The sequence below is a fragment of the Asterias rubens genome, chromosome 12 (genome assembly GCF_902459465.1).
Source record: "Asterias rubens chromosome 12, eAstRub1.3, whole genome shotgun sequence".
NCBI lineage: Eukaryota > Metazoa > Echinodermata > Asteroidea > Forcipulatida > Asteriidae > Asterias > Asterias rubens.
Window position 1 is genome coordinate 15,062,709 of NC_047073.1, and position 27,720 is coordinate 15,090,428.

The window sequence follows — 27,720 nt, forward strand, 5'->3', positions numbered from 1 at the left end:
TCCACGAATTTGATTTCGAGACCTCAGCAGATTTAGAACTTGAGGTCTCGAAATCAACCATCCAAACGCACACAACTTCGTCCGTGTGACAAGAGTGTTTTTTTCTTTCATTATTATCTCGCAAGTTCGATGATCGATTAAGCTCAAATTGTCACTGGTTTATTATTTTATGCATAATATGTTGAGATACACCAACTGTGAAGGCTAGTCTTTGACAATTACCAATAGTGTCCACTGCCTTTAAAGTAAATTTGACCGGATACTGACAGTTGTCAAATCCGACCGTCTGGAAAGATTGTTGTAGTGACACAACCTTGAGTCTCCCTGCAATGCTGATTTATTTTGCAGGGCTGTATGCAGGTTCTGCAGTTATGCTGCAGCTATACCAAAAGCTGCAAGATCTCAAATTAAATGAACACGTTGCCTTGGATCGGTCGAGTTGGTCTTTGAAAAGCGTTTGTAACCGTTTGTTATAAAATGCATATGGGTAGAAAGGTGTTGTAAAAGTAGAATACAATGATCCACACAAACATGCCTCGAAAATGCACGGTTTTCCTTTTACCTCGTCGACTAACACGGTCGGCCACCGTAGTTCGCAGAGTAAAAGGAAAACCACGCAATTTCGAGGCAAATTTGTGTGGATCATTGTATTCTACTTTAAAAAGATCTTTCTATCCATAATATGCATTTTATAACAAACGGTTACAAACGCTCTCCAAAATCTCTCTCCAAAAACCGCTGTCACTAAGAGGGCGCCCTCTCACCATAGACCGCGAGAGAGACTAGCTTTGACCACTTGAGGGCGCACCAACACTCTGGAAGATTTTCCGGTGTCGACTGCTGCTAGCTACATGTAGCTGTGAAAGATCAAGGAATCAGGCAAAGAGTTTCGGGAAGTTGTGTCAGATAAATTGGTGGCGAGGTGGTAAAAATTTGCCGTCTCGTTCATTCATCAAGTCGTTCTCTAAAAAACAAACTGAAACATCACCTTTTGAGTTGAATTGAATTGAAATGAATAGGCCTTTGTGTATTTGTTGTAGCAATGTTGATCTTAACTTAACACTTAAGTAATTGTACAAAGACGTAAAGACTGCTCTTTTGATAATAACTTTCATTGACTAGTCTGGTCTGTGTCTTTGTTATTTTTGTCCTTGTCATGTCCAAGTCCTTGTCCATCACGTACAAAAGCAGTATGCTAACCCTACATTTTTCCCTGGATGTTGGCCTAAGCATGTTTAAAGACAGTGGACACTATATTGGTAATTGTCAAAGACCAGTCTTCTCACTTGGTGTATCTCAACATTATGCATAAAATAACAAGCCTGTAAACATTTGAGCTCAATCGGTCGTAGAGTTTGCGAGATAATAATGAAAGAAAAAACACCCTTGTCACACAAAGTTGTGTGCTTTCTTATGCTTGATTTCGAGACCTAACATTCTAAACTTGAGGTCTTAAAATCAAATTCGTGAAAAATTAATACTTTCTCGAAAACTACGTTACTTCAGAAGGAGCTGTTTCTCACAATGTTTTAGACCATCAAAGATTCAAACTCTCCCCATTACTCGTTACCAAGTAAGGTTTTATGCTAATAATTATTTTCAGTAATTACCAAAAGTGTCCACTGCCTTTAATTCAAACACCATTTACTGGGGGTATGTTAATTCTACCTCCATGATTACACTTGATGTTATCTTGTGAAACTTCTAATTTGAAATTTTAGATACATTATTGATTTTATGTGGCATCCATCTTTTCATAATGATATTCTCAATGTTATTTGTTTTCAACTGTATTTCATTGTGATTGTCAACATGAAAAATAAGTGTGCATTGAATTTCATTAAAAACAAATTGTTTGAGATTTTTGTCTCATTTCTGCGTTTTTGTTGTTGTTTTTTTTAGCTTGTGAAGACGGCAAGTATGGCGCTGGGTGCACGCAGGATTGCCAATGTCCGCAGTCTATCTTGTGTGATAGTTACACTGGTGACTGCATCTGCTCGCCGGATAAAATTGGACCGACATGCCAAGAGGATAGTACGTAAAGATTGAGGAATTGTGTTCAAATATTACGGAAGACTTCACTTGCTTTTTATTTTTGGCAAAATATCAAATTGAAATTGTAATAATTTTACATTGTCACAATTAGATTTCCACACACTCACAAATGTAAATTAAACTGCACTAGTCAAAAAATATTGTTTTTTTTTATTTTTCATCTGTTTAAATTATGAAATTGAAAAGTAATTAGTGGCTAACACTTTCATATTGTTTTCTTGTTTTCCTTTTTTTTTGGGGGGGGGGCCTTTGTAGGTGTTTTTGTTACAAAATACAAAAAGTATTCTAGAAATTACTATCACTTAGTAACAGTAAATCATCGTGAATTAGCCTCATTAATGATCTATCATTCATTCAAACTTCTTCAATTTCTTGGCAATGCAATTGTTGCAATGGGCCTAACACTAAGTAGTTTAGTAGTTCAGATTCAATTCAATGTAATTATTTTTTCTATTTTTTTCCTCAGAATATTTCTTTAACGCCAGTGAAACCAGGGTAGTCCTTGGGAGCGACGTCCGTGTTTCTCTCATGTGTGGGTGCCAGCAGACCGTTACAGACTGTCCGGCAATTCATATAGAGGTAAAGTTTGGAACCTTCGATGATCATCCCCAGACCCTTTAAATGTCCACAGATTTAATAATAATAATAATATCAAAGTATTATATAGGGCACGCATCTACCAAACAAGGTACTCAAGGCGCTGAGTATGTATACAAACTTTCAGAAAGATAGGTAATTGCAGTGATGAATTTTGAAACCCAATTATTTAGCACCTTATAAGGGTTTACAAGGTGCAACGGTGCATACAGCAGCCACAGCCAGGAACACCGGGGCGTACTTCTGTATTCGATAAGGCACTGGGCTTTACGCCCCATCCGAAGGACGAAGCAATGGTTAAGTGTCTTGCTTAAGGACACAAGTGTCACGGCTGGGGATTTGAACCCACACTCTGCTGATCAGAAACACCAGAGTTGAATTCGGTGCGCTTAACCGCTCGGCCACGACACTTCCGATTTACGTTAAACTTGCATAGTTTGAAGATAATGATGGTAGAAAGCTTCCCTGAAAATATTACTTGCGGAAGTGCTGTAGTTTTTGAGAAATGAGTAAAACAATGTCACAGAGCTATGTGCATTGTCTGCATGATTTTAATGACATATTAATAAACATTAATTTTGCCCCAACATTTTGTTACAATGTGAACAGATTTTGGAACCGAGCACATTTCCAGTTGGAGCCAACAAAAGGCTGGCTTTAGATCAAAACAAGCAAACAGCGACCTTCACCCCGTATCGTACTAGCGGAGATTGGAGATTTAAATGCACCATTGGTATCGGCTCTGACGCCAAAACCTTATTTTTCAACATGATCGCTGTCGGTAAGTGAATACACGAAGACAAAAAGTAGTTTATGATCTGATGATGTTTCGACCCTAGCAGAGTCATTCTTGTGACCGACTACTGTATCTTAACTCAAAGAGAGTTTCCTAGAGGATACCATAATCAGCTGAACCAGTATTGTACCTTACCTTGATTTTAAAGAGTTTCTCTTGAGCATACCAGAATCAGCTGAACCAGTATTGTACCTTACCTTGATTCAAAGAGTTTCTCTTGAGCATACCAGAATCAGCTGAACCTGGTATTGTACCTTACCTTGATTCAAAGAGTTTCTCTTGAGCATACCAGAATCAGCTGAACCAGTATTGTACCTTACCTTGATTCAAAGAGTTTCTCTTGAGCATACCAGAATCAGCTGAACCAGTATTGTACCTTACCTTGATTCAAAGACTTCCTCTTGAGCATACCAGAATCAGCTGAACTAGTATTGTACCTTACCTTGATTCAAAGAGTTTCTCTTGAGCATACCAGAATCAGCTGAACCAGTATTGTACCTTACCTTGATTCAAAGAGTTTCTCTTGAGCATACCAGAATCAGCTGAACCAGTATTGTACCTTACCTTGATTTAAAGAGTTTCTCTTGAGCATACCAGAATCAGCTGAACCAGTATTGTACCTTACCTTGATTCAAAGACTTCCTCTTGAGCATACCAGAATCAGCTGAACTAGTATTGTACCTTACCTTGATTCAAAGAGTTTCTCTTGAGCATACCAGAATCAGCTGAACTAGTATTGTACCTTACCTTGATTCAAAGAGTTTCTCTTGAGCATACCAGAATCAGCTGAACCAGTATTGTACCTTACCTTGATTCAAAGAGTTTCTCTTGAGCATACCAGAATCAGCTGAACTAGTATTGTACCTTACCTTGATTCAAAGAGTTTCTCTTGAGCATACCAGAATCAGCTGAACTAGTATTGTACCTTACCTTGATTCAAAGAGTTTCTCTTGAGCATACCAGAATCAGCTGAACCAGTATTGTACCTTACCTTGATTCAAAGAGTTTCTCTTGAGCATACCAGAATCAGCTGAACTAGTATTGTACCTTACCTTGATTCAAAGAGTTTCTCTTGAGCATACCAGAATCAGCTGAACCAGTATTGTACCTTACCTTGATTCAAAGAGTTTATCTTGAGCATACCAGAATCAGCTGAACCAGTACTGTACCTTACCTTGATTCAAAGAGTTTCTCTTGAGCATACCAGAATCAGCTGAACCAGTGCTGTACCTTACCTTGATTCAAAGAGTTTCTCTTGAGCATACCAGAATCAGCTGAACCAGTATTGTACCTTATCTTGACTCAAAGAGCTTCCTTTTGAGCATACCAGAATCAGCTGAACCAGTGCTGTATCTTATCTTGACTCAAAAATATTTTCTTGAGTATACTGGAAGCAGTTAACAAGTAAAGATGAAGTTGGCAAGTAAAGATGGTTAGCCTCCCAACTCATAAAAATATATTAGTCATCCTTTTCTTGATTTTTTTTTTACGCCTCCGACAGAAAATCCTCCCGTTGTGTCCATGGTAGACATCGAGTGTAACTCGGGAGACTCAGTGACCTTTCAGTGTAGTGTCAACAACGTCGACCCCGATGATGTAACTGTCCGGCTCATCCCTCCATCCGGGTCCAGCTTGAATCCCACGTCCTTTTACAGCAGTGGAAGGACACACGTGGTATTCTTTGATATCGAGAACGCCATCGAAGATCAAGAAGGGGTGTATACGTGTGAGGCAAGCGGCGGGGGAGGTGTTGCGAGCAGTCAGGCTACTCTGATGGTCTATGGTGAGTCAAGACTACAGTGCCCCTTACCGGAGGGAAACTGCTCAGCCCATTTATAAGAATGAAATTCAAGGCCTGCTATGGTCTCTAGGGTTTAGCAGATCTATGAAACGTTACCTTTAAAGGAACGTTACAGAATTGGTAAGAAACAGAAATCGTGAAGATCACAGATTTACAAAAAATTTACACAATTTAATGATGATGATAGTAGAAAACATCCCTTGAAATATTTCTGTCTGAAACTTCATATTTGATGAGAAATAAATTATCTAGTTTTGCGTGTGGAGTTTATCGCTCAGTGAGCATTTTATTCATTTTTGTTTTGGCATCGATGCAATGCAAAATTTGTAATCGGTTTTTCACTATTTTCTCGTGACCCAGAGGCCGATCATTCTCAAACTTCTACAGGTTGGTCAGTTTATGTATATGGTGCATTACATAAAGTGTTTACACTGCCAGCAACTTTTTTGCTAGCAAAATCAATTCTGTAATGTTCCTTTAACTAAATCCATCTTTGAAATCGTAACTTACAGAGCCACCAGTTCCAGTTAATCCTCCGACCATCATGTCCGTGACCTGCAAGACGGCAACCATTCAACTCAACTCCGACAGTTTCAGCGGAGACGGGAAAGTCAGAAAGTTCTCGTTGGAGTACAAGCAGGCACAGCAAAACTTCTACACCCCCAGAGATGAGGAGGCCCTTCCATCAGACGGAGTCACCTACATGGAGGGTCTGCAGGGAAAGACGGAGTATAGCGTACGGGTGGTCTTGATCCGGGACGGCGGGAACTCTAACGCCAGAGGTCTGCCGGGGCCCGCGACCAGCTTTTTCACCGATCATAGTCGTGAGTATCCCTGTTTTAAACTTTCCGTTACAGCGCTTCTGTGAGTTTTTCGAGATGGTTCCCTGTGTCTGAATACAACACAACAATGCAACTCTGTCAAAGACCCAACTTTTGCTTGTTTAACTGTAAAATTAACAGATTTTGAAACAGCCCCTAGCCCTACCTCACCAATCTCCTGAACACTTTATAGACCCATCACCATTTTAAAGTTGTATTGCTCTCCTTTTCTGGTTAATAATTGTAGATAAATTATACTGCTTGATGTACATTTCTGCCAAGCCCTTTGTTTTGGGGTTTTTATCATATTTTCATGATGTATTTTCTATATTTAGGCTTTTAACAACTATTTTTAACGATTCTAGATTATGTTGCTAGTCAGCAGTATGTTTCCCCTTGTGGGAGTTTCCCGAGTTCCCTGAGGGGAATCTCGCCTAAACAAACAGAAGCAAACAAACAAACAAACAAACAAACATACAAAAAATCACCATTGCGAGGCAAAATCTGGAAATTGTTAATTGTTTTATAAAGTGTCCTTGTCACAAAAAAGTAGACCACTTTACGGCAGCAATCTCTAACAATTTTTTTAAATATTTTTGCGCTTTTGATTTGCTGAGATGAAGAACAAGCTTTGTTCCACGCACTGCATCTCTTTGGAACTCCTTGTCTGGTGCATGTTTCCCTCCATCCTACAATTTAAACTGTTTGAAGAGGAATATCAATTCCTACTCTGCTCCCCTGAGTGTTTTTCATATTTAACCATTTTTATTTTTGTTGTAGCCCCTTACCAAGAGTGGCTTTAAGCCTTGTTTGGGGCGAAGTTGCAAAAAAATGTAAAAATAAAATGAGTTATTTCTGTTCTTCTTTGTGTCTTTATACATGTGAATGTAGCTCCCACATCAAGACCAACCATTTATGTGGATAATCCAGAAGATATATCAACAGAGCTTGTTGTTTCTTGGGAGGTAAGTTTCCTAAAGCTTTATAACTTGTTTGATAATGGCTTCTGACTGGCACCCCACCGAAGTCTGCCAACATAGAGCTAGATAGCAAGTCGCATCAGCTGGCTCCTGCTTCCCAGGTTGTATCGTTAACTAGGGTGGGATCTCTGGCTACGCGGCAGTTAAAGACACTGGACACATTGTCAAAGACCAGTCTTCTCACTTGGTGTATCTTCTCAACATATTGTAACAAGTCTTCGCGGTCTAAAGGACTTGTTGGTTTTTACTTGGGACGAGAATTAAACATTAACACACAGACAGGAACGGCACATGAGACAGGCAAACGAATAAATAATTATGACACGGGAAACTGTTGAATTCTATTGATTCGGCTCTGATTCTCTGGTTCTCTTCACAATCATCATAATAAATCAACTTCATTTACTTACATAATAAATCTGCTACTTAATTTGTGGGGAGTAACTTCTCAAAACGTCTGACTTCTATCAGATCCAAAACAGCACTGACTTCAACATCCAGAACACGTGGGAATCCAAGCACACAATCCCAAGAATTGGCGCTCAACTTGCCTGGATTCCCAGGTACTCCGGATGTCTGCGGTCAGCGCTGCTCGTGACTCGCCCGAACTTTGGGTGACCTCCAGTCACCTTACTCAACGCTACACGAGCACGCCACCATGTGGCCATGTTCGTTACAATATGCATAAAATAACATACCTGTGAAAATTTGAGCTCAATTGGTCGTCGAAGTTGCGTGCTTTCAGATGCTTGATTTCGGACCTCAAAATCTAATTCTGAGGTTTGAAATCAAATTCGTGGAAAATTACTTCTTTCTCAAAAACTACGCCACATCAGAGGGAGCCGCTTCTCACAATGTTTTATACTATCAACCTCTCCCCATTATACTTGTTACCAAGTAAGGTTTTATGATAATAATTAATTTAAGTAATTACTAATTGTGTCCACTGCCTTTAAGGGTAGCATGGCTTCTGACTGGAACCCCAAACAAAGATATTGATCGAACAGGGAGACCACCAAAACAGGGCTAGACAGCTGAATGGGTAGAGCGATGGCACATTAATCTGGAGGCCGATGGTTCAAATCCCACTCTAGTAAACCCCCAAAATCATTATAATAACAGTGTACATTTATAACTGTATTACTTTTGTGGTTTTGCGATCATCAAGCAATGCGTGCTCATATGTGTGATGCGATCAAGCTTAATGACTCGTTTGTCGGAAATATCAGTATGGAGAAACAAGCTAAAACAGACAAACAAGATTGAAATTTTCAAAAATGTTGTTTTTGTAAATTTTAATGCCAACAAATGTATTTTTATTTTATATTGGCAACTTCCCTCTTGACAAAGTCACATAAAAAAAAGAGGTTGTGTTGCTCTGAAAGTCGCCATCTTGTAGGGCAAACTGTAAGCGCGTCTAAACGCGTACATCAATAAGCACGCAGCGTTCCAGGTTTGATTTCTAAGGCACATGCATGCACGCACAGACGCTCACAGACGCCATGTTGGAGGGCAGATATTTGAAAGGTGACGTCATACTCAATCTATTAGCATTGAAAGAAAATGTGCTGATGAATATTTAATAAACAACTCCCCTTTATTCTCTCATGTCTCTTGGTCTCTCTACTCTCACAACTTTTGAACCACCAAAGGTGGAGCAGTATTTAAGCATAGATTTCGCTCTTTTCAAATGTATCACAAAATTTTAAAATAGACCTGGGTTATAAAAGGCACTGGACACTATTGGTAAATTACTCAAAATAATTATTAGCATAAAACCTTACTTATGGAGAGCTGTTGATAGTAAAAAAAAACACTGTGAGAAACGGCTCATCTGAAGTAAAGTAGTTTTTGAGAAAGAAGTAATTTGTATCTAAAATATTTAAGTTTGATTTTGAGACCTCAGAATTAGATTTCAAGCATCTTATACACACACATTGTGCAACAAGGGCGTTTTTTCTTCCATTATTATCTTGCAACTTTGACGACCAAAATATAAAAATGACCTGGGTTGGCATTTGACTCGTTTTGCTTGATCTCATCACATATTATTTCCAATACTCTCAAATAATTTATCCCAAAAACTTATCCACCTCTCAATTGCTTAAATACAACAGGCCGACATTTCTGGAGAAGACGAAGTGGATGGTGCAGTGATTTTCTACAAGCCGTTAGGCAGCGATCAAGAGCAGCAACTGAATATCACAGATCTGGAATTCCCTGGGAGTGCCAGTCTTACAGGCCTCAAACCCTACACAACCTACTCGGTGACAATGCGGTTCTTGAACTGCGCTGGCTATGGGAGGAAGAGCTTAAGAAAGTCACAGGCCACAAATGAAGGAGGTGAGTTACTAGACAGGATCTAGTCTTGGTACAAGACATCAACTATCTCATACTCATAACGTAATGTAACTTGATAACCCGACAGAGGGCGCACTTTCCTTTTTGATTTCCTTTTGGGTGACGACTCTCTGTTGCGGAAGCTGGAAATCAAACATAGGATAGACATACGCCTTTGGTAGCAAGAATAGACTAACTCAAAGCTAGCAGGCTATACGGCGCCCTGCATGCGCAGGTGTTAACTAGACAGCAACAACCTTCAGGGTCCAATTTTCATACCATAAGCAAAGAATCGGCGCAGTGAATTCTGCGCTTACGTTTAGCCTATTTCACGGGTTAGCAAGGAACTTTTGTGTGTGCATACGTACTACGTACTCCACATTACCAGGCATTCTTCGCTTACACAGCTAGCGCAGATATCTGGCCCTTGCACAGAATTTCTTTTACATTATTATCTTATCTTATCTCTTATTGAGAAAATAGAATTAGCTGTTGCAAACTACTTACCAGCCAAAAGGACCTGTGGTAAAAATGTTAAAAATAGTTAATGGCCTGATGAATTGACCCTAGCGGAGTCTATCCCAAAGGCGTAATGACAACACAACAAACATGTTTACAGTATTGTTAAGTTACCGGAATGGTGCGTTGTCCATGGACTTCGTGTCCCAGTTAAGTTAACTTTGTTAAGTTATCGCGACTCGAATCGGCCTGTTAAGTTAACAGCGCTGTGGCGGTAAATTAAACTTACCACCAGGGTAAGTTACGCTTGGACTAAAATATCGGTAAGTTAACTATTTGCGGCGGTAAGTTCAGTATAACATAAGCAGTGAAGTGGAAATCTTTTAATTTGTTGATTTTATTTCTTTGTATCCCTCTTGCAGCACCTAGTAGTGTCACAAGCCTTGTTGTTGACGTGCTCTCCTCAGACCGCATCTCTGTCTCTTGGCAGGCCCCCGAAGAACTCAACGGGAACCTCAGATTCTACCAGGTGTCGTACCTGGAGTTTGTCAACGGCGGGGCGGAGAACGAGCCGGTCGAGGTCAACGTGGGTCTGCTGACCTCTCAGGTGATCGCCAACCTTAAACCTAACACCATATACCTCATCTCCGTTGTGGCGTACACAGAGCGGGAGGGAAAGGAATCGGAGACACTTGAGGTTGTCACTCGCGAGTCGTGTAAGTCAAGTTTGTTTTCTTAGCCCCCAAAGGTCTTTTGACATTAACAACTGTTGGTGCCCTCAACGGTTGACCACTTAATGAGTTTGGATTCTTTTTGTACGACACGAAACACAAATATACACAGATTTATATTAAACTAGCACGAATTAAATATATTGATAGTAGAAAGCTTCCCTTAAAATATTACTTGCTGAGGTGTTGTTGTTTTTGAGAAATGAGAAACAAAAATTCACAAAAATAATTTTAGCACGTACAACGCCTTTTCGCGACTCTCCTGACAACATTGCTCTTTGATTTTCACTTTTATCTTGACGACTTTTTGAAGCTGAAACTTCAAAAGGTATACTATATTACCGACATTATCATTCACAGTGAGTAGGGATTCATGTCATGGCCAAAGAATAGATCTACATAAGGTTTTGAAACCCTATGTTGGTCCTTTCTTTATGGCATGACACACTCATTCTCACAGGTGGCTATTTTTGCTCAGATTAGAGTGTTTTTTTGATGTGCTATCTTGGTCAGCAAAAGTTGCCATCGGGACTTTATGTGAATGGAAGTAGGTCAAGCCTTATGGTCTCCAAAGGGTTAAGATTTTAATATTCAAAGAGAAAAAAAGCACCACACTACCCCAGCAACAACAAGCTGATCATTGTTTAGTTTTGAAGTAGTTTTTCATAGATTTCACACTCTGGTTAACCCTGACTCTTTCCTTTCAGACCCAGCAGGTCCCCCCCTCGACGTGACGGAGGTCATTGCAACCACCAGTACCATCGAGTACACCTGGTCCCCGCCTGCTGAGGACCTGCAAAACGGCGAGATCGTCCGCTACGAATACATCTCTACCAGGGCATCAGGCGGGGACAGTTCATCAACGAAGTTTGGCAATGTCTCACGGACGAGCGTCGTCATTGATGAGCTTGAGCGCAGTGTCATATATCAATTCCGTGTGCGAGCGTACACGGTCGTTGGTCATGGACCATACAGCGAAATAGTCCTGGGCAGAACTCGAGACGAAGGTAATTTTTTAAAAAGGTTAAGTGGAATTATTTGTATTTGTATTTGTATTTATTGTCCAAACCAACAGAGGAAGAACTGCCAATTACAAGAAAGGGAAATGTAAAACTGATAAATTGATCTTTTAATTTACAGACAATAAAAGACTACATTCATAAAAAATGTTTAAGAATTTAATTTGGCAAAAAGATAAATAAAAAAATAAAAGAAATTAATAAATGAATAAATATAGCAACAAACAAAACGAAATGACAACTTTGAAATAAAAACTTGACTAACTTCAACTACAGACCATTGTATTGTTGATGAAACGTGCACGTGTGAAAGTCTATCATTGGCTCGGAGTTCACACATTCACTCTACTATTGTTTGTGATCACAGATGGCACTCATCAGTGACAACATATGCAATCCATCTTTAGTAGATTGCACAGAGTGGATTTCACAAAAAGTTAAGACTAAGTCATATCTCGAGACTTGGGACTAGCCATAAAAATAATAATAGTCAGTTTTTAAATAGAGCTTAATCACAATCATAAGTGCATCTCAAAGCGATTCCAACATTATGGCCTCTGGTAACTGGGCCTCAAATAATTCCTTTAAGTCATCGCAGCTTCCTGCGGAGTATACAGCCAGTGCTGCGAGTTACCGTGCTCCAAGCTAATCATTCACATAAACCATCTCTGCCCCCACAGGTACCCATTTTACCCCTGGGTGGAGAGAAACAGTTGACAAGTGTCTTGGTCAAGGACACAATGTCACGACCGGGATTCAAACCCACATCCCGATGAACCACCAGAACTTGAGTCTGAAGCTCCTATCTGCTCATGCCACGACACCCCCACCCCTCACCTTACGTTTTTAATATCTCCTAGGACTTGTCATAAGTTAGGACTAGTCCTAACTCTTTGTGAAATTGTGGACAGTTCTATAGTTACGCATGCCACATTGACCACACAAAGGAGTATTTGGTTTATAAAGGGGAAATTATACCTTTGGTTTTTGGCATTGTTTGATTGTTTTAATTCTGTATATGAGAAAATAGAATACGCTGTTGCAAACAACTTACCAACCAAATGGACCGATGGTATAAATGCAAAAAAATAATTAATGGCCTGACGTTTAGACGCCAGCAGAGTCTTTCTCGAAGGCTAAATAAATATGTATACATTTTGACTGATTATTTGTATGCAGAATGAATAATCCGTAATTCGATTACACAATCTGAGAGACGTAACTATCAGTAACGCTTCTTAGATTCAAACTTTGTGGGAAAAAACTTATGCATTTTTCCATAACCACAGCACTTCAAAGTGGAATGATTCTCAAAATGGTTTAAACTATCGATAGCTGCTGTACTTCTTCTAACTAAGTCAGTTTGCGTTGCCATTAACTTTAAGATCGGGTTACCAAATGTATATCTTTTTTTTATTTCGAATCCTCAGATATATCTACCATGGTGCCTACAACGCCTACAAAAAAAGGAGGCCTTTCTGGAGAAACAGGTAAGTCTAGATGTGAATTGTGTTCTTTTGAAAATTTAAGGATTTTTTTCCTGTTTAAAATTACCCCAAGCGGGTTTAGATCTTTTTTGTAACATGTCTTCAGATTTACATTAAATTTCCAAGAAATGAGTTTTCGAGAAATGATTAAAACAATGTCACAAAATAATTGTTGTCTCAGTTTTAGCATGTAAAACGTATTTACCAGTTATGGTATAAAAACCATAACTGGTAATATAGTGTTCAACTCACTGAGACAAAAAATGTTTTTGTGATTTTTTTTTTACCCAGTTCTTAGAAACTATACAGCACCTCAATAAATGCTTAGGTTATTATTATTATCATTTTACCTCAGCAAGTAATATTTTCAGGGAAGCTTTCTGCTATCAATATCTTCAAATTGTGTAAGTTTTACGTAAATCTGTGGACATTGTGTTTTGTGTCGTACGAAAATTACTCAAACCCTTAAAGGGACAGGACAAGAAAACATTGAACAGGTAAAGTACTTCCCTATAAAGGCCGGTTTATAGTCGGTCGCGCGACGGAAATCTTGCGCGCAATCCTAAGACTGAGGCCTAAAAACCGTGTCTTTTTATGATCGCGCGTCCAGATTTCCGACGCCCGACCATCGCGCGACCGACTATAACTCGGCCTTTAATAATAATATTCTCATCCTTCAAATTAATTTTGCGCACTCGTATTTAAAAAATGTTGTTCCCTGAAAATAATTCTCTGTTTGCTCAAAATCTCTTTTGAGGGAAGCAAATAGTATTTTGAGGGAACAGATTAATTATTTGAGGGAACAAAGTAAATTATGGAAAGTTAAATTTCTGTTTTTTAGTGTGAGAAAGCTTACACAGTCACAGCACATTGGTCCGATGAATTCATTGTATCCAATGAAAGTATTGTATCCAATGAAATCATAGGGCCTTGCTTTGTCTTTGCAGATAAAGAGAAGGGACCAGTCTAAGCGAGGCCTGGACAAAGAGAGCGAGCTTGCCAGAGAGGGCCACAAGATGGTGCTCCTTCCTTATAGAGCGAAAACATTGAACTGTACGCTGGTTTTATTATTTCAGGTCAAAACGAATCTGGACCGTACACTGACGGAGCTGGTGTGGCTATAATAGTTGTGGCTGTGATGGTTGGCATTGTTTTGGTCATGGCACTGGCCGTCGCCTTGTCAACCTTTTATTTCAAGAGTAAGAGACAAAGCCATGATATAGACCCCACTGTGGATCCCAACTTCACCATGCGATTTTCAGATGTAAGTATTTTGATAACAACAATCCACAAGGGAAACTGACTGGGTAAATGATTCTGGGGTTGAACAAAGAAAAACTCCAATCAACGATCTCCGGATTAACATGCCAGGGCTCTACCAACTGCGCTATCTAGCCCTGTGTTGGCGGTCTCTCTATTTTGTCAATATCTATTGTTGTTATAACAATAATAATAAGCATTTGAAATTTTCATCCTGTAAATAAAATGACTGAAGTAGCATCATTTCTAAAGGAAATTCTGAGAAAAGAAAAAAATGACGCGGCGAGATTGACACCACTGGGAAGGAGGTATGGGGATATGTCACTGTCCTGCTGCGGACAAAGAACTAGTATTTTGTCTATCATTTTAGTAGCGTGCAACACTGTCGCTTGAAAGTTCCTTGATTCAAGTAGGCTTTAAACTCTAACCCATCCAGTAAGAAGTTGCTGGGGCCACCAATTTGCAACCTTACAAGAAACATTTCCTGTCCACTTCCCTCTTGACACTAGACATTCTCTCACCTGTCCCCCCGCTCAATGTTGATTGGAACGCAGAAGACCATACACTGAAAGGGGGCGGGGGGCCAAACGAGATATGGCCGGGATTGTAGCTCGATTTCAGAATTTGTTGACAAAACTTACGTTGTTCTCCCCTGTTTATAGCTTATGCGACAGAGGTCAATGTCCAATGAGTACAACGACGGCACAGGGCAAAACCTTCTTAGTCCCCTGGCGATGCCTGGGGGCAGTTTCACCTTCGTGCCTACCTCACCGACCTCCCCCGGTTCACCCGGCTCGCCCAAGTCCCCGACGATCCCTGCCTACTGGTACATTCCATGGAACAGTATCGTTATGGAGAACATGATCATTGCCGAGGGTAACTTCGGTCAGGTGGTGAAGGCAGTCATCAAGAAGGACGGAGTGGCTCTAGAGGCTGCTGTTAAGACCCTAAAAGGTAAGGTCGTCGTTTTTGGTTTTTGTCAACGTCATTCTTGTCTGTAGGCAAACTATCTCCTTTTTCTTTTTTAATTAGAGTTGAATGTGTAAGTTTGAGCTGAAAACGGTAACTTACATGCTCTATATTCAGACACCCCTATGTTCCTAAAAACCTGATGGTTTACATGCTAGGGTTAGTGTTAGGGTAGGGGTCAGGGAAATACATTAGATGTGTCGACATTTGCACAAGAATGTCAAATCCATGCACTTATATAGTGACAGCAGACTCGTCCGAACTCAAACCTAGACTAGTCTAAACTCTTTTTGAAATCCACCCCGGCGCGAAAAACAAGATGATATGGAACAATCTCCCGGAAGACCTATATAATCAACTGTACAACTCTTGCTAGTTTTACGCAGGGTGTTCAGTCAGTCCAGCTCCGCTAGGTTAGCCTGAGCTGTTTTGAGCCGCACTCTACGTTCACTGTTCACCCACCTGCACTGTATATATATCCACACCCTCGCATGCACACAACAACCACGGAAGAAAAAAAAAGAGCTCTTCTATACACAAATACAACCAAATACTGAGGCTATGCATTCAGAAATAGATTTTGAGATGTGTTTTAAATTGAGAACAAGTATCTGCTTGTCTGAGTTGAAGTGGGAGGCTGTTCCAAAGAGATGGCCCCGCTATAAGAAAACCATTGATCACCAGAGTGTGGGATGTTGAGGAGCAGGTAACTTGAGGAACGAAGCCGTCTGGGAGTTTTGTAAAGATGAATTAAAGTCATTTATGAATGCAGGTGAAAGCCCTTGCATTTGATGACAAATTATAACTGTGTCTTTTTCGTGTGTGAAGCTGGTTCAACTGAGTCCGACAGGCGAGATTTTATTGGAGAGCTTGAGATAATGTGCATGGTTGGAAGCCATCCAAACATTGTCAGCTTAATCGGTGCTACTGAATATGCTGGTAAGTTTACTAGTAATAATAGTAGATATTTATAAACCAGCTTTACAAATAGATCAAAGCGCTGTACAAAATAAGAAGAGAAACAAAAACGGGGGTTACGAGAACAAAAATGTTTTGAGACATTTCCTGTAGTAGTCAAGCCAGCATGATTAATGGAGTAGTTGAAAGATGGTAGTCGTTACTCGACTAAGAAATCAATAGTCAGGACTTCAACACTAGTCGCAATAGCCGCCTAGGCGTGGTCATGACATTGTGTCTTTGAGCAAGATGCTTTTTCAAACCACATGTCAACCTCTTCCCTTGCAGGTACCCATTTAAATACACCTGGGTGATTTAGAAGCAATTATGTAAAAGCATTTTGCTCAACTTAAGGACACAAGTGTCATGACTCTGATTCGAACCCATACTCCGATGACTTAACCACCAGAACCTGAATTCCATGCTCCACCTTGACCATGGCACCCTCAAGTGGGAACTTTATACTTAATATGCTTTGCAATTGGAACTGAGAAACTATTTTCCCTAGTACTCACTAAAGTACTTCTATTTCCTTTAAAGGTATCTTGTACGTCGCCACTGAATACGCTCATCATGGAAATCTTTTGAACTTCTTGAGGCAGAGCCGCCAGCCGGACCCCGAACAGAACTACACCAACCAGGGTGCAGGTGCCAGCAGCAGTTTTGATGCTGGCTTCAGCTCGGAGCAGCTGTTGCAGTTCGCCGCTGATGTGACCAGGGGCATGCAACATCTGTCTGAGAAAGGGGTGAGCTCATGTGACAACATTTCTAATTCAAGGCATAACGTTGAGAAGTTTTCTACAAAAAAGCAATCATATCTGTAGTCTTGTTCTAGCCCTGTAACCCAAATGGCTGTAAGATACAAATTCTGGTGTTGTCAGGGCCCAATTCCGCAGCACTGCTTAGCGGTAAGCAGATTTTGGTGCTAACTGCAGCTGAAAAATTTGCTTCAGCATAAGCTTTAGCATGCCTTTTCGTGTGCTTAGGGTTAGCACACTTGTGAAAGCGGCAGCTGGGTTCAGATTCAATGTTTATTGTTTCCACAGTAACATTGTAATACAGTTCTAAATAATACAGTTAAGCCAGGAGAAATAGCCTTTTGTGATGCTGCAGGGGAGCTCACTTAGAAGCAAAGCTAATAAGTGTGAGCCCCAAACAGGTACACTCGTTGAGCCCAAACCAAACACCCATGTGGAAGTGTCATGGCCGAGCGGTTAGGAGCACCGACTTCAAATTCTGGTGTTTCTGATCAGCAGAGTGTGGGTTCGAATCCCCAGCCGTGACACTTCGGATGGGACGTATAAAGCCGTTGGCCCATGTGTTGTGTAACGCATGTAAAAGAATCCAGTGCACTTGAAAGGAGAAGGGGTTTGCCCCGGTGTTCGATGGCTGTTGCTGCTGTAGCCAACCTATTGCCAACCAAAATGGTGAGCGTTGCACAGTCGCAGGTGCGACGTCCGTGCAAGGGTTGGATTGGGAAGGTGTTCTCAATGAACTGTTCATCAGTGCACCAGGTTTCAAATAACACTTGAGAGTTAACTCTTCTTGATTTTTTTGTTTGTCTTTGCTTTCCAGTGTGTTCATCGTGATCTAGCTGCTCGTAATGTGCTGGTTTGTGATGACCTGGTTTGTAAGGTGACTGACTTTGGACTCTCTCGCAGTGATGAGGTGTACGTTAAGACTACCGCTGTAAGTTAATGTTTTGGTCATCTTGATGTTTGTTTGCTCTCAACTAAACAAAATGTTTTTGGTTTTCCGTTCAAAACTAAGATGAATAAACTTATAATCTAAAGAAATGAACTCTAAAATGAGATAAAAACTATCTAGAAGCTTGAAGAAGTGAAGCATGGTGTAGATTAAGTTAAGGAGAATGGACGAGAAAGTGTAGATTTGTGGATAGAATGCACGAGCCGAGGGCGAGTACATTGTATTCACGAATCTACACTTTAGAGTCTATTCTCTGACTTGAACTATTTCCCCCGTTGGTTATGTAACAGTTTCAATGAATTGGAGTTCTCAATAGTAATAACACTACTCAGTATATGTAATTGTATAATTATTTTACAAATTACATAGGCATACATTAGTTCTTGCAACATTATCAAGTACAATGTCAGTTTGCTCAGCTAAAACTAAATTGTGATACATAAGTGTTTTTTGGAAAATGTTTTTGTAAATTGAAAGATAACATATTTTGAACTATGTTTTGTTGTACTTCATGCTATCTCTCAGTTTGGAAAGACAGTAATTTTAGAGTTGAACTACTTACTTAAGTTTTATTGAATCTACACTCAACTGTAGATTCGCTTAGAATCTCAAGTGTAAATTTGAAATGAATCTATAGTTAAGTTTAGATACGTTAAAATAATCCACACTTTTAACAATAGAGTAATGTCACAGAAATAGTTTAACTCCTAAGAAGATAAAATGAAATTAAGTTTAAAAAAAGCTTATTTGCTAAACCCCAAGTCTGTCTTGGATATTGTGTTGTCAGATACATCAGTAGGGTGTCATTGCGTAGGGTTTAAGCACCTATATTTTTTGTCCTCAGGGTCGTTTACCAGTACGCTGGATGGCTATTGAATCTCTCAACTACAGCGTGTACACAACCAAGAGTGATGTGTAAGTTTCAGTTTTATTTTAAATTTTGAATTTTTTTTCCTTTTTAATAAAACTATCAACACACTGCCGTTGAATAATAGGTTTGTGGTTAAACCGTGGGTGTGTCTACTTGCCAGTTAGATTTTGTTCTTTAGAGAACTGTCTTGCTATATTCCACTACCGCGGAGTAGGTTTTCAGATTTCAAGAGACTTCTCAGTTCAGAAGAGAACTGTCCTGTTTTTTAACTACTACCTGGGCGGAAGGTAGAAAATCGGCTGCGATTACTACTTTAGCTTATAGTGAATCATTATTAACTTCACTATCGTAGAGTGAGTTCTTAATTGGTCTCATCGTTTCGACTAGCTTGCTCTAGTCATCGTCAGGAGATGGTGATCGATGACTAAAATCCCATGTACATACTGCGGTGGTTCAAGGATTACTGAGTGGTGTACGGTTAGCCATTTGTGTAAGCAGGTAACCGTTTCAAGATGGTTTCAAGTCCAACTCGCATTCCAACATTAAAGATTGAAAAGGAACCATAAGGTGCAGTTAATAGTAGAAAGACATACAGCCCAGTAACATTTAGAAGCAATGCCGGCCTACTGATGAAAAGGGTCACTGAAGAGGTTAACGGATTATTTCACTGACAAAAAAAACCCGACTTGAAATCTAGAATTTTTTAACTTGCATGTAGGACTTGACTCCAACTCAACAAATTCAATTTGTAATTTGGTTTGTACTTATTTTTGTTTTGTTTTTTCAGATGGTCGTTTGGAATTCTCCTGTGGGAAATTGTTTCACTTGGTAAGTGAATAGAAAATAAAGCAACCCCCCCGTTGATTACGGCAGTCATGTTGGCTCAGTGGTTTCTGTCCCTGCCTCTCTGAATAGATAGTAACACAGTCTCTACCCCCTTGCCCTACTCACCAAAGACTGCAGGCATAATTAGACCAGACACATCAGAAAATTTACCCCTTACATCCCTCTGCCTGTGCCAGGAATGCAATTTCTCTTTTTTAAACCAGAAATACGAAAGAAAAAGAATTTAGTTTTTATATTTGGTATGATGCATTTTTTATTTTATTTTTATTGAATTCATAAAAACATGAAGATGAAAACCATGTAGCATGCCCTTAGATCGCAGAGTAGGGCTTTAAAAAAAAAAACAGCGCTTCGAGCTTTTGCGCTTTACGCTCACAGCTCAGTTTTTTTTTTTCTACAGCCCATCACATCCTAGTGTACCGACTGTCCCCCCTAATATGCTTTTCTGGTCTGTTTTTTCCCCAATTATTCAGGTGCCACACCCTACCCAGGAATCACCTGCGCTGAACTTTATGAGAGGCTGCCCCTGGGCTACCGCATGGAACCCCCACTCAACTGCGACGAAGAAGTGTAAGCAAACCTTTCATTCAAGTGTAATGGTCACGGACATGAGCGTCATGACCAGGATTCGAACCCCAGGCATCGGGGAGTTATCCATCGGTGCTCAAATTGCCTAAGCAGCTAATATTGCTTGGGAATTGATTGCAAAATTAAGCAGGATACCAACCACAAATGGTACAGTGGCATTGTATTTTGGCTGGTAACCTTATTATGGTAAGCATGATTTTATTGAGCTGAGCTCCTATTTGTGCTTAAGTAGCTCTGAAGCTGTGCCCTGGAACCAATATGTCATGCTTACTCAAACTTTTGTGCTTACAGCCCACAGATTCTTGCGCTTTACAGAGCATTGTAAGCGCATAGTTTTATGCATGTTTCATGTAAAAGAACCCAGAGCACTAATCTTTGACAAGTGAGGGGGTTTCTGGGTCACAAAGCAGACCTGGGGTGGATTTCACAAAGAGTGATGACTAGTATCTGGAGTTAGGACGAGTTACTCTTCCCTAACTTAGGACTAGCCTTAAGTTTTTAATTAGGACTAGTCCTAAGTTCTTTGTGAAATCGACGCCTGATCTTTAATAAAAAAAGACTGTACTCCTTGTAATACACTCCCCAGATTAGAATGAATTTACTTATCTTTACAGGTATAACATCATGCGTCACTGCTGGAGAGATCGTCCTCATGACAGGCCTACCTTTGAGCAGCTGAATATTGCTCTGACTAAATTGGCGGACGCCCACAAGGTAAATACTGCACTATACGCAGGGCCCATTCTCAAAATGATACTTTCTTATGGTGTGTCGTGGCTGAGCGGATAAGAGAACCGGACCCAAGCTATGGTGTTTCTGATCAGCAGAGTGTGGGTTCGAGTCCCGGTCATGACACTTGTGTCCTTAAGCAAGACACTTAACCATAATTGCTGCGTCCTTTGGATGGGACGTAAAGTCCTTGGTCCTGTGTGTTGTGTAATGCACGTAAAAGAACCTATGGTGCATTTATGAAAAGAGAAGGGGTTCGCCCTGGTTTTCATGATTTGATCGGCACGCAAAGAAAAGATTTAATATATAAGCTCATTTAAATGTGCTAGCATATAGCACATTTAAATTTGCCATTTTCAGGTAAATGATCGAGCAAGGCAGGCTGGGGGAAAAATGGCGCGGCGAGATTCAATCACCACTGGGAACGAGGCTGCATTGCATGGTTTTACACAATTATACACCAAGATAAGAGCTTGTCAGATATGCTTGCATTTCACAGACAGGTTTTGCCCTTCACTGTTTAATTAACTAGCCAGCAGGCCCAGTCTTCTTGGCACTTTACTAGTTTGTCAGCTTTTTTCACTATAGTCCATACTTTTAAACACTGATCTAGCCAGTTGGACCACTTGGAGTGAATTTTTAACTGGCACTTGGTCAGCGGACCAATGTTTAATAAATAGCGATTACTGAAATAAAACTTCTCGATGTCATGTCCTGTAAAATGCATGTGTGTCCACAGGGTGCCAGACTCGACTCCAATTTGGTTTGTGCTAATTTAAGCCGGAAATGGCATCCAGCAACCACGGAACCCCCAATAAAACAAGTCCCTTCATGTTGCATTTCTCTCAATACACAGCTCTAAAGATAGCCGCACAACCTACTTATCAACAGTGACCGTAAATGTTGATTTATTATTTTCTTATAACAGCCGTATGTGAACACTGAGCTTTTGCGCAAGAGCAACTTTGACTTTGTCCCAATCAACTCTGGGGAAGATACAATTGGTCCATCGACACCTGTGTGATGCCTGATTGGTCCATCAACTACAAGACTCTTAAATGGTGAATCCAAGACATAATATGACATGGAAGGAGATACCTGATTGTTTAATCAAGAAAGAGATCCGTCTGCCACTCGTGGAAGCAGTGTTTCGATTGGGCAGGCTCAGGTTTGAGATTTTCCAATAGTGTCATAAAGCTGGGCAGTGTGAAAATACTGCTTCCAATTTGTGTTTGCTCATTGCAAAGAAAAGGTGCTAAGTGAAGACAAATCATGCTTACTGAAAACAGACAACCAGCCACAATGTCATACAAAGTAAGCCTATATTGCTGGTGGCCCGTATTATTTTCTGGTTAGCAAATACAATTATCAAGCAGTGTTCTCACTCGAGCAGCTTTCTGACCCTAGACATGTTTATTTTGATGTCTACACAAAGTTAACGGTTTAACAAAACATATTGAAAGAGATAAGAATTAACTATACATACTAAATAGTAAACTTGCGGGTACAACTATGTATAAGATCTCTTATGAGGGAGTGTTGTCTCTTAAAAGAGCCGGTGTGGTCTCGATGATTTGAAACGTATACTTTGCTTGTCTTCAGGAGAAACGTGAAACCATGCAAAGCTTCAAACACCATTGATTAAAAGAGATGTTTCAAAGAGGTTTTTGGTTTTGGTGAGTTTGAAGGCATACGTGAAATGAAATGGTAAAGCAAAGCATTATCCTTTAGTTTACCGTTTACCAGCGGCAGCCATCAAGGGATTACATCTAAGTTTACGAAACAACCTGAGAAGAGGCAGCTAGGGAAATGTGAATTTTTTTTCTTCTTTGAGATTGCCTGGAACTGGTAGCCTGTACATGAGTTGCACTGTGTGACACGGCTTTTATCCCTAAATTCTGCTCATATTGATGCAATAAAAAGATGCAATAAAAAAAATTAAAAAATGCAGGATAACGTTTTGTGGAAGAAGTACAACTAGTTGACTAATTGGTGGGTAAGGACTTAACTGTGGGGCAAGCTAAAGTATCACCAAAATCGCAAGGTACCTTACCACATTGTTATACCATGATGCATTGTTACTTGGGGAAAGGTACTACAAGATTGTTTAAAAATTAGGTTAAGTACGACTGCAGTAGTTTTAGGGAAGGATTTGTACTACCAAAGTCTTTAACGCTAGTTTAAAAGTACCACTGTGCTGCAGTAGTTTAAGTTCTAGATAAGAATGAATTGAACAGGTGGAGTGTTTAAGCACTAGGTTAAGTTCTACTGCAGTAGTTCTAGGTACTAGTGAGAAGGAATTGTACTACAAAGGTCTTCACAATAGTTTAAAAGTACCACTGTGCTGCAGTAGTTTAAGTTCTAGATAAGAATGAAATGTCCAGGTGGAGTGCTTAAGCTATATAGGGTACTACTGCGATAGTTTAAGTACTAATTTATAAAGAGCTGCACTATCAAAGTGTTTCAAAACACTTATTTAAGTACTAATGCAGTATTTTAAGTACTATCAAGTTTATAAGAAAATAATGGTACTACCAGATAGTAAGTTAAAGCATGTGGTACTACCAGTGTGTTTAAACAACTAAATTTTGACAGTTTATACAAAACTGTAGTTCAAAGGATAAAAAGTAAGGTTTCTTCACCAGCAGTAAAGTACTAATAATATTTGAATTTCTACTTAACATTACATAATAATGTAAACACGGCATAAGTTAATGCTGGCTTCTGTAGGCATATTTTCAGCTGATTGGCTGATGTTCTTCTTTTTTAGTGCCATATAAAGTAGTCATATGGGGTTGACAGGGGACAAGACAAACGTGGGAACAAGATAAAGGTACTACAGTCATTTAGCTGTAGGTTCTTGTGCAAAGACAAGTGCTAGAATAGGTAGCTCTTCAGCTACACTTCCGAAGAGATATTTAGGTGTACATTAAAGTTTAAATCTACAAAACCAGGAGGCGATTCCACAAAGAGTTAAGATTAATCTTAAAGGCGAATTAATCTGAACTGCTAAGCAAAGTGTGATGACACAAAACAAATCACTGTGGCAATCTAAGACAACTTAATTTGAGATGAATCTTAGTGTTTTGTGAAATAGAGCCGAGTTGTTATACACAAGATATAAAGGGACATGCATACGACCTATTGTGCAATTCAAAATTATAGACGATAAATCAAAGTTTGTATGAGAGATTGGTTGTTGCCAGCTTTGGTGTTTATAGAGAGACGTTGCAGGCGTGCGGATACAGATACAGATACGGATATGATAACCGTATTTGTTCACGTCATCGTGTTTGATTTTGTTTGCACCACACATGGATCTTTTTGCAAATACTTGGTACGCGCGCTGTAAGCGTTGAATGAAGTGCATGCTAGCAGTCACTTTTGATCCCTAGCTAGACCAGCATGCACCTCATTCAACAGTTAGCGCTTGCGCAAAGTGTATTTATGAAACAGTTTATAGTTTAAATTGACCCTCTAAAATGGCGCCACCAAGAGTTGGTGTAGAGTGATGATATCAGGGGTGAGTTAGGTCAAAAGGTCAAAATAATGATATGTATGTTTATAGAAGAAGAGCACTCGGTGGAAAAAGTAGGCCTGTGTTGCAATAGGGAAACATTTTAGTTTAGTGTTGGGTATTAATGCTAAAGGGGAAGCTGCATGATTTATGTTTGCAATTTGCATATTGTATACATATGAATCTTGTATTTGTGCAAAAATTAGCACAGACTAATTATGTTTTCTATTATTACTGTTTTTTTATTAAAAACGTATGTTTGTCTCAGCCCGAAGACTGAATTATAATGCAGGTTTACATTTTTTTATATAAATAATTATAAAAGCACAGGAGAATATTTATACACAAGAAACATTTAAAAATTTAAAAGCGAAAGACAAAGGAGACATTATGAGAACTAAAATTAGATAAAACATAGACAATAAATTTTTTCAAGCACACTTAACTTACCAGCATATATTGTTACCAGCCAAAATAGCAAAGTCACTTGTACAACCTGTCACTTGTATCCTGGGCCCAATTTCATAGAGCTGCTTTGTCTAAGCAGACAAGTTTTTTGCTTACAAATTTTGTGCTTAGCAAAAATTTGCAGGATACCAGTCATAAATTGTGCATGCGACATAGTATTTTTTGATTTGTAACCTTATTCTGGTAAGCATGTTTTGGTTGTGCTTAGCTACTTATTGTGCTTAAGCAGCTCTTAGGATGCGCTCATATTTGTATTGTAGAATATTGCTCATCTTGGCAATATTTTCTGGTTATAAAGATAGTGTTGCTATTATTTAAAAGGAGCAGCATAATAAGAATTTAACTAATGTAAATATGATGTAAATATTTAAGTGTTTTGACAAGGAGAAATGTCAAAGTAATTTTCTCTTTTCACCAAGGAGAAGAATCGGGATTTGTTTTTCAAAGGTTGACGTAAAAATAAGCTTACAATGGTGTACCATCCTTTTATAATGATTTTGTTGGTGTTTTTTATTGGGGTGGGAGGTTGTTTGATGTTGGGTTGCCTTTTTTTTAAATTTTATTATTAATCATGATTGTGATAATGGCACTTTCCCCTCGCATTTTTGTGAAATCAAATCTGTGGCTATCTGCTCCTTGGTTGTGTATATTTCTAGAGAGGCACTACTAATTCATTCCCTTCTTAGTCCCTTTCCTTTGTGGAAATTTAGAAAATGTGTGTGATATATTAAGTGAAGTTAGTAAACAAAATAGCATGAACCACTCTATTATTGACATTACCCCTAACTTAGGATATGAAACCTTGCCATAACAAAACCTGCAGGGAAAGTAATAATCTTAAGAAATATTTATTTGTAATTGTTTCAACTGCTCAAACTATTTCCTCCAGGAGTCCAGGGGTCGATTTCACAAAGAGTTGGGACTAGTCCTAACTTAGGACTCTAGTCCTAAGAGAAAGTAAAAAAGCAAAGCTGGTCTTAAAATAAGACGAGTAACTCTAACTCGAGATAAGACTAGTCTTAACTCTTTGTGAAATCCACCCCAGGTCATGTCCGAGCCTCTTGATATTTACTAAGCCTCTGCAGGTACACAATACAGTTGAATAAGTTCATAATTTATGTGTGTGAGATAAAGTTACAGTAATTAATTATTTCATTTGGTTGACTAAAGTTTACCTTTATGTACCCTTACACAATAATGGTTTTCAAATCAGTCCGTCAATAACTATAATTGTTGTTGAATCCATGCGAATGGCACTTCAGGCTTATAGTTATCAACTCTGGTTTTTTTTTTTATTTAACTATAACACTGGTAACTGTTACTCTGGTTATTGGCCTTAACTAAAACTCTGGTTGCTGGTTTCAGCTTTATCTCTGGTTATTGGTTTTAACTAATCTCCAGTTAGTGGCGTTACCTATATCTCTAGGTATTGGCTTCAGCTATAAACTTTGGTAACATTGGCTGTAACTATAACTCTGGTTCCTGGCTGTAACTATAACTCGGGTTTACTGGCTTCAGTTAGAATTCTGGTTATTGGTTTTAACTCTTCTCCGGGTAGTGGCGTTACCTATATCTACTCTGGGTATTGGCTTCAGGTATAAACTTTGGTCATTGGCTTTAACTCTGGTGACTGGCTTTAACTATAACTCTGGTTACTGGCTTCAGCTGTAACTCTGGTTATTGGTTTTAGCTATTCTACGGTTACCGGTTTAAGTTATATTATGGTTATTGTCTTCAGTAATGTTGCATTGATCAATCCATCGCCACATTCCACTATGGCTTCGATCCTTTATGGCTGCGATCCTCTTTGGCTTTCGATTCCAAAGCCGTTTTTGTCACTTACTACTGGTATTGTTTAAATTCAAGAACAAAAGTGCCCGATAATAACATCTATGTAATCAAGATAAATGTACATCGATATGTACTTGGAAGCTTTATTTAAATTGTAATTAATATTATTTTAAACATTATTATATTTTGATACTAACGTGGATTGTGTATAGAGGTAATACACAAATACATTTCTTATTTTTTTGGTGTTCCGGAAGGTGCTGAGTTTGGTAAAGAAAACCTTACGTATTATTAAGTCTTGCCAACTATAATTAACTTTGTTTATCTAAATAATGAACTGTAAACAGATTTTTGTCAAAGATATATGTTTTTAATCTGGACGGTAGTTGGTTCAAGTCATGCTCTAGTCTTTTTTTTTTAGTCAGTTTCCCCTGTGGTTTATCACTGTTGATAAGGGAAAAAAATATGATAACTTACAATGCTTTTTAGCTGAGCATGAAAACTGGCACACGTTTGTACTCTGTACTCAAATCAGCCAATCCTAACGTTCAAAACCATTTCTTGTGACAGATAAAAAATTACTTTAGAGCAATTATGGAATGAAAAATTACAAAACTCACTGGTTCAATGGCAAAAGGCAAGAACAGTGAAAATATAAACAATCACAACAAAATTAGGAGGGATTTGTAAAAAACAAAGTACAAGGAAAATCGAAGCTAAGTCCAAACTACTCGGGGTTTTTTCTTTCTCAAATCATCCAAAGACAAAACTAGCTCAATGATAATGTACTCTGATAATAAGTGGAGATAGTTTAGTGGGCGTGGCGTAGTGTGGGACAACGCCGTGTTCAGTTCTCATCCTTTAAAGACACTGGACACTATTGGTAATTGTCAAAGACCAGTATTCTCACTTGATGTATCCCAACATGGGC

The 27,720-nt window shown here is 39.2% G+C and overlaps 1 protein-coding gene across 4 annotated transcripts in view; it reads left to right on the plus strand.

Moving 5' to 3' along the window:
- Positions 1-27,720, plus strand: part of LOC117297976 (tyrosine-protein kinase receptor Tie-2-like) — a 50,137-nt gene extending 22,417 nt beyond the window's left edge. For all 4 annotated transcript variants that reach the window (XM_033781177.1, XM_033781179.1, XM_033781178.1 and 1 more), the window contains 20 exons: positions 1,903-2,034; positions 2,522-2,634; positions 3,262-3,433; positions 4,950-5,231; positions 5,762-6,073; positions 6,962-7,035; positions 9,168-9,393; positions 10,272-10,565; positions 11,288-11,587; positions 13,030-13,089; positions 14,163-14,350; positions 15,009-15,300; positions 16,144-16,254; positions 16,813-17,018; positions 17,848-17,961; positions 18,824-18,894; positions 19,638-19,678; positions 20,170-20,266; positions 20,899-20,998; positions 21,942-27,720. In XM_033781177.1, the coding sequence (XP_033637068.1) occupies positions 1,903-2,034; positions 2,522-2,634; positions 3,262-3,433; positions 4,950-5,231; positions 5,762-6,073; positions 6,962-7,035; positions 9,168-9,393; positions 10,272-10,565; positions 11,288-11,587; positions 13,030-13,089; positions 14,163-14,350; positions 15,009-15,300; positions 16,144-16,254; positions 16,813-17,018; positions 17,848-17,961; positions 18,824-18,894; positions 19,638-19,678; positions 20,170-20,266; positions 20,899-20,998; positions 21,942-22,037 (3,281 nt within the window). In that variant the 3' untranslated portion in view covers positions 22,038-27,720. The remainder of the gene's footprint in view (positions 1-1,902; positions 2,035-2,521; positions 2,635-3,261; positions 3,434-4,949; positions 5,232-5,761; positions 6,074-6,961; positions 7,036-9,167; positions 9,394-10,271; positions 10,566-11,287; positions 11,588-13,029; positions 13,090-14,162; positions 14,351-15,008; positions 15,301-16,143; positions 16,255-16,812; positions 17,019-17,847; positions 17,962-18,823; positions 18,895-19,637; positions 19,679-20,169; positions 20,267-20,898; positions 20,999-21,941) is intronic.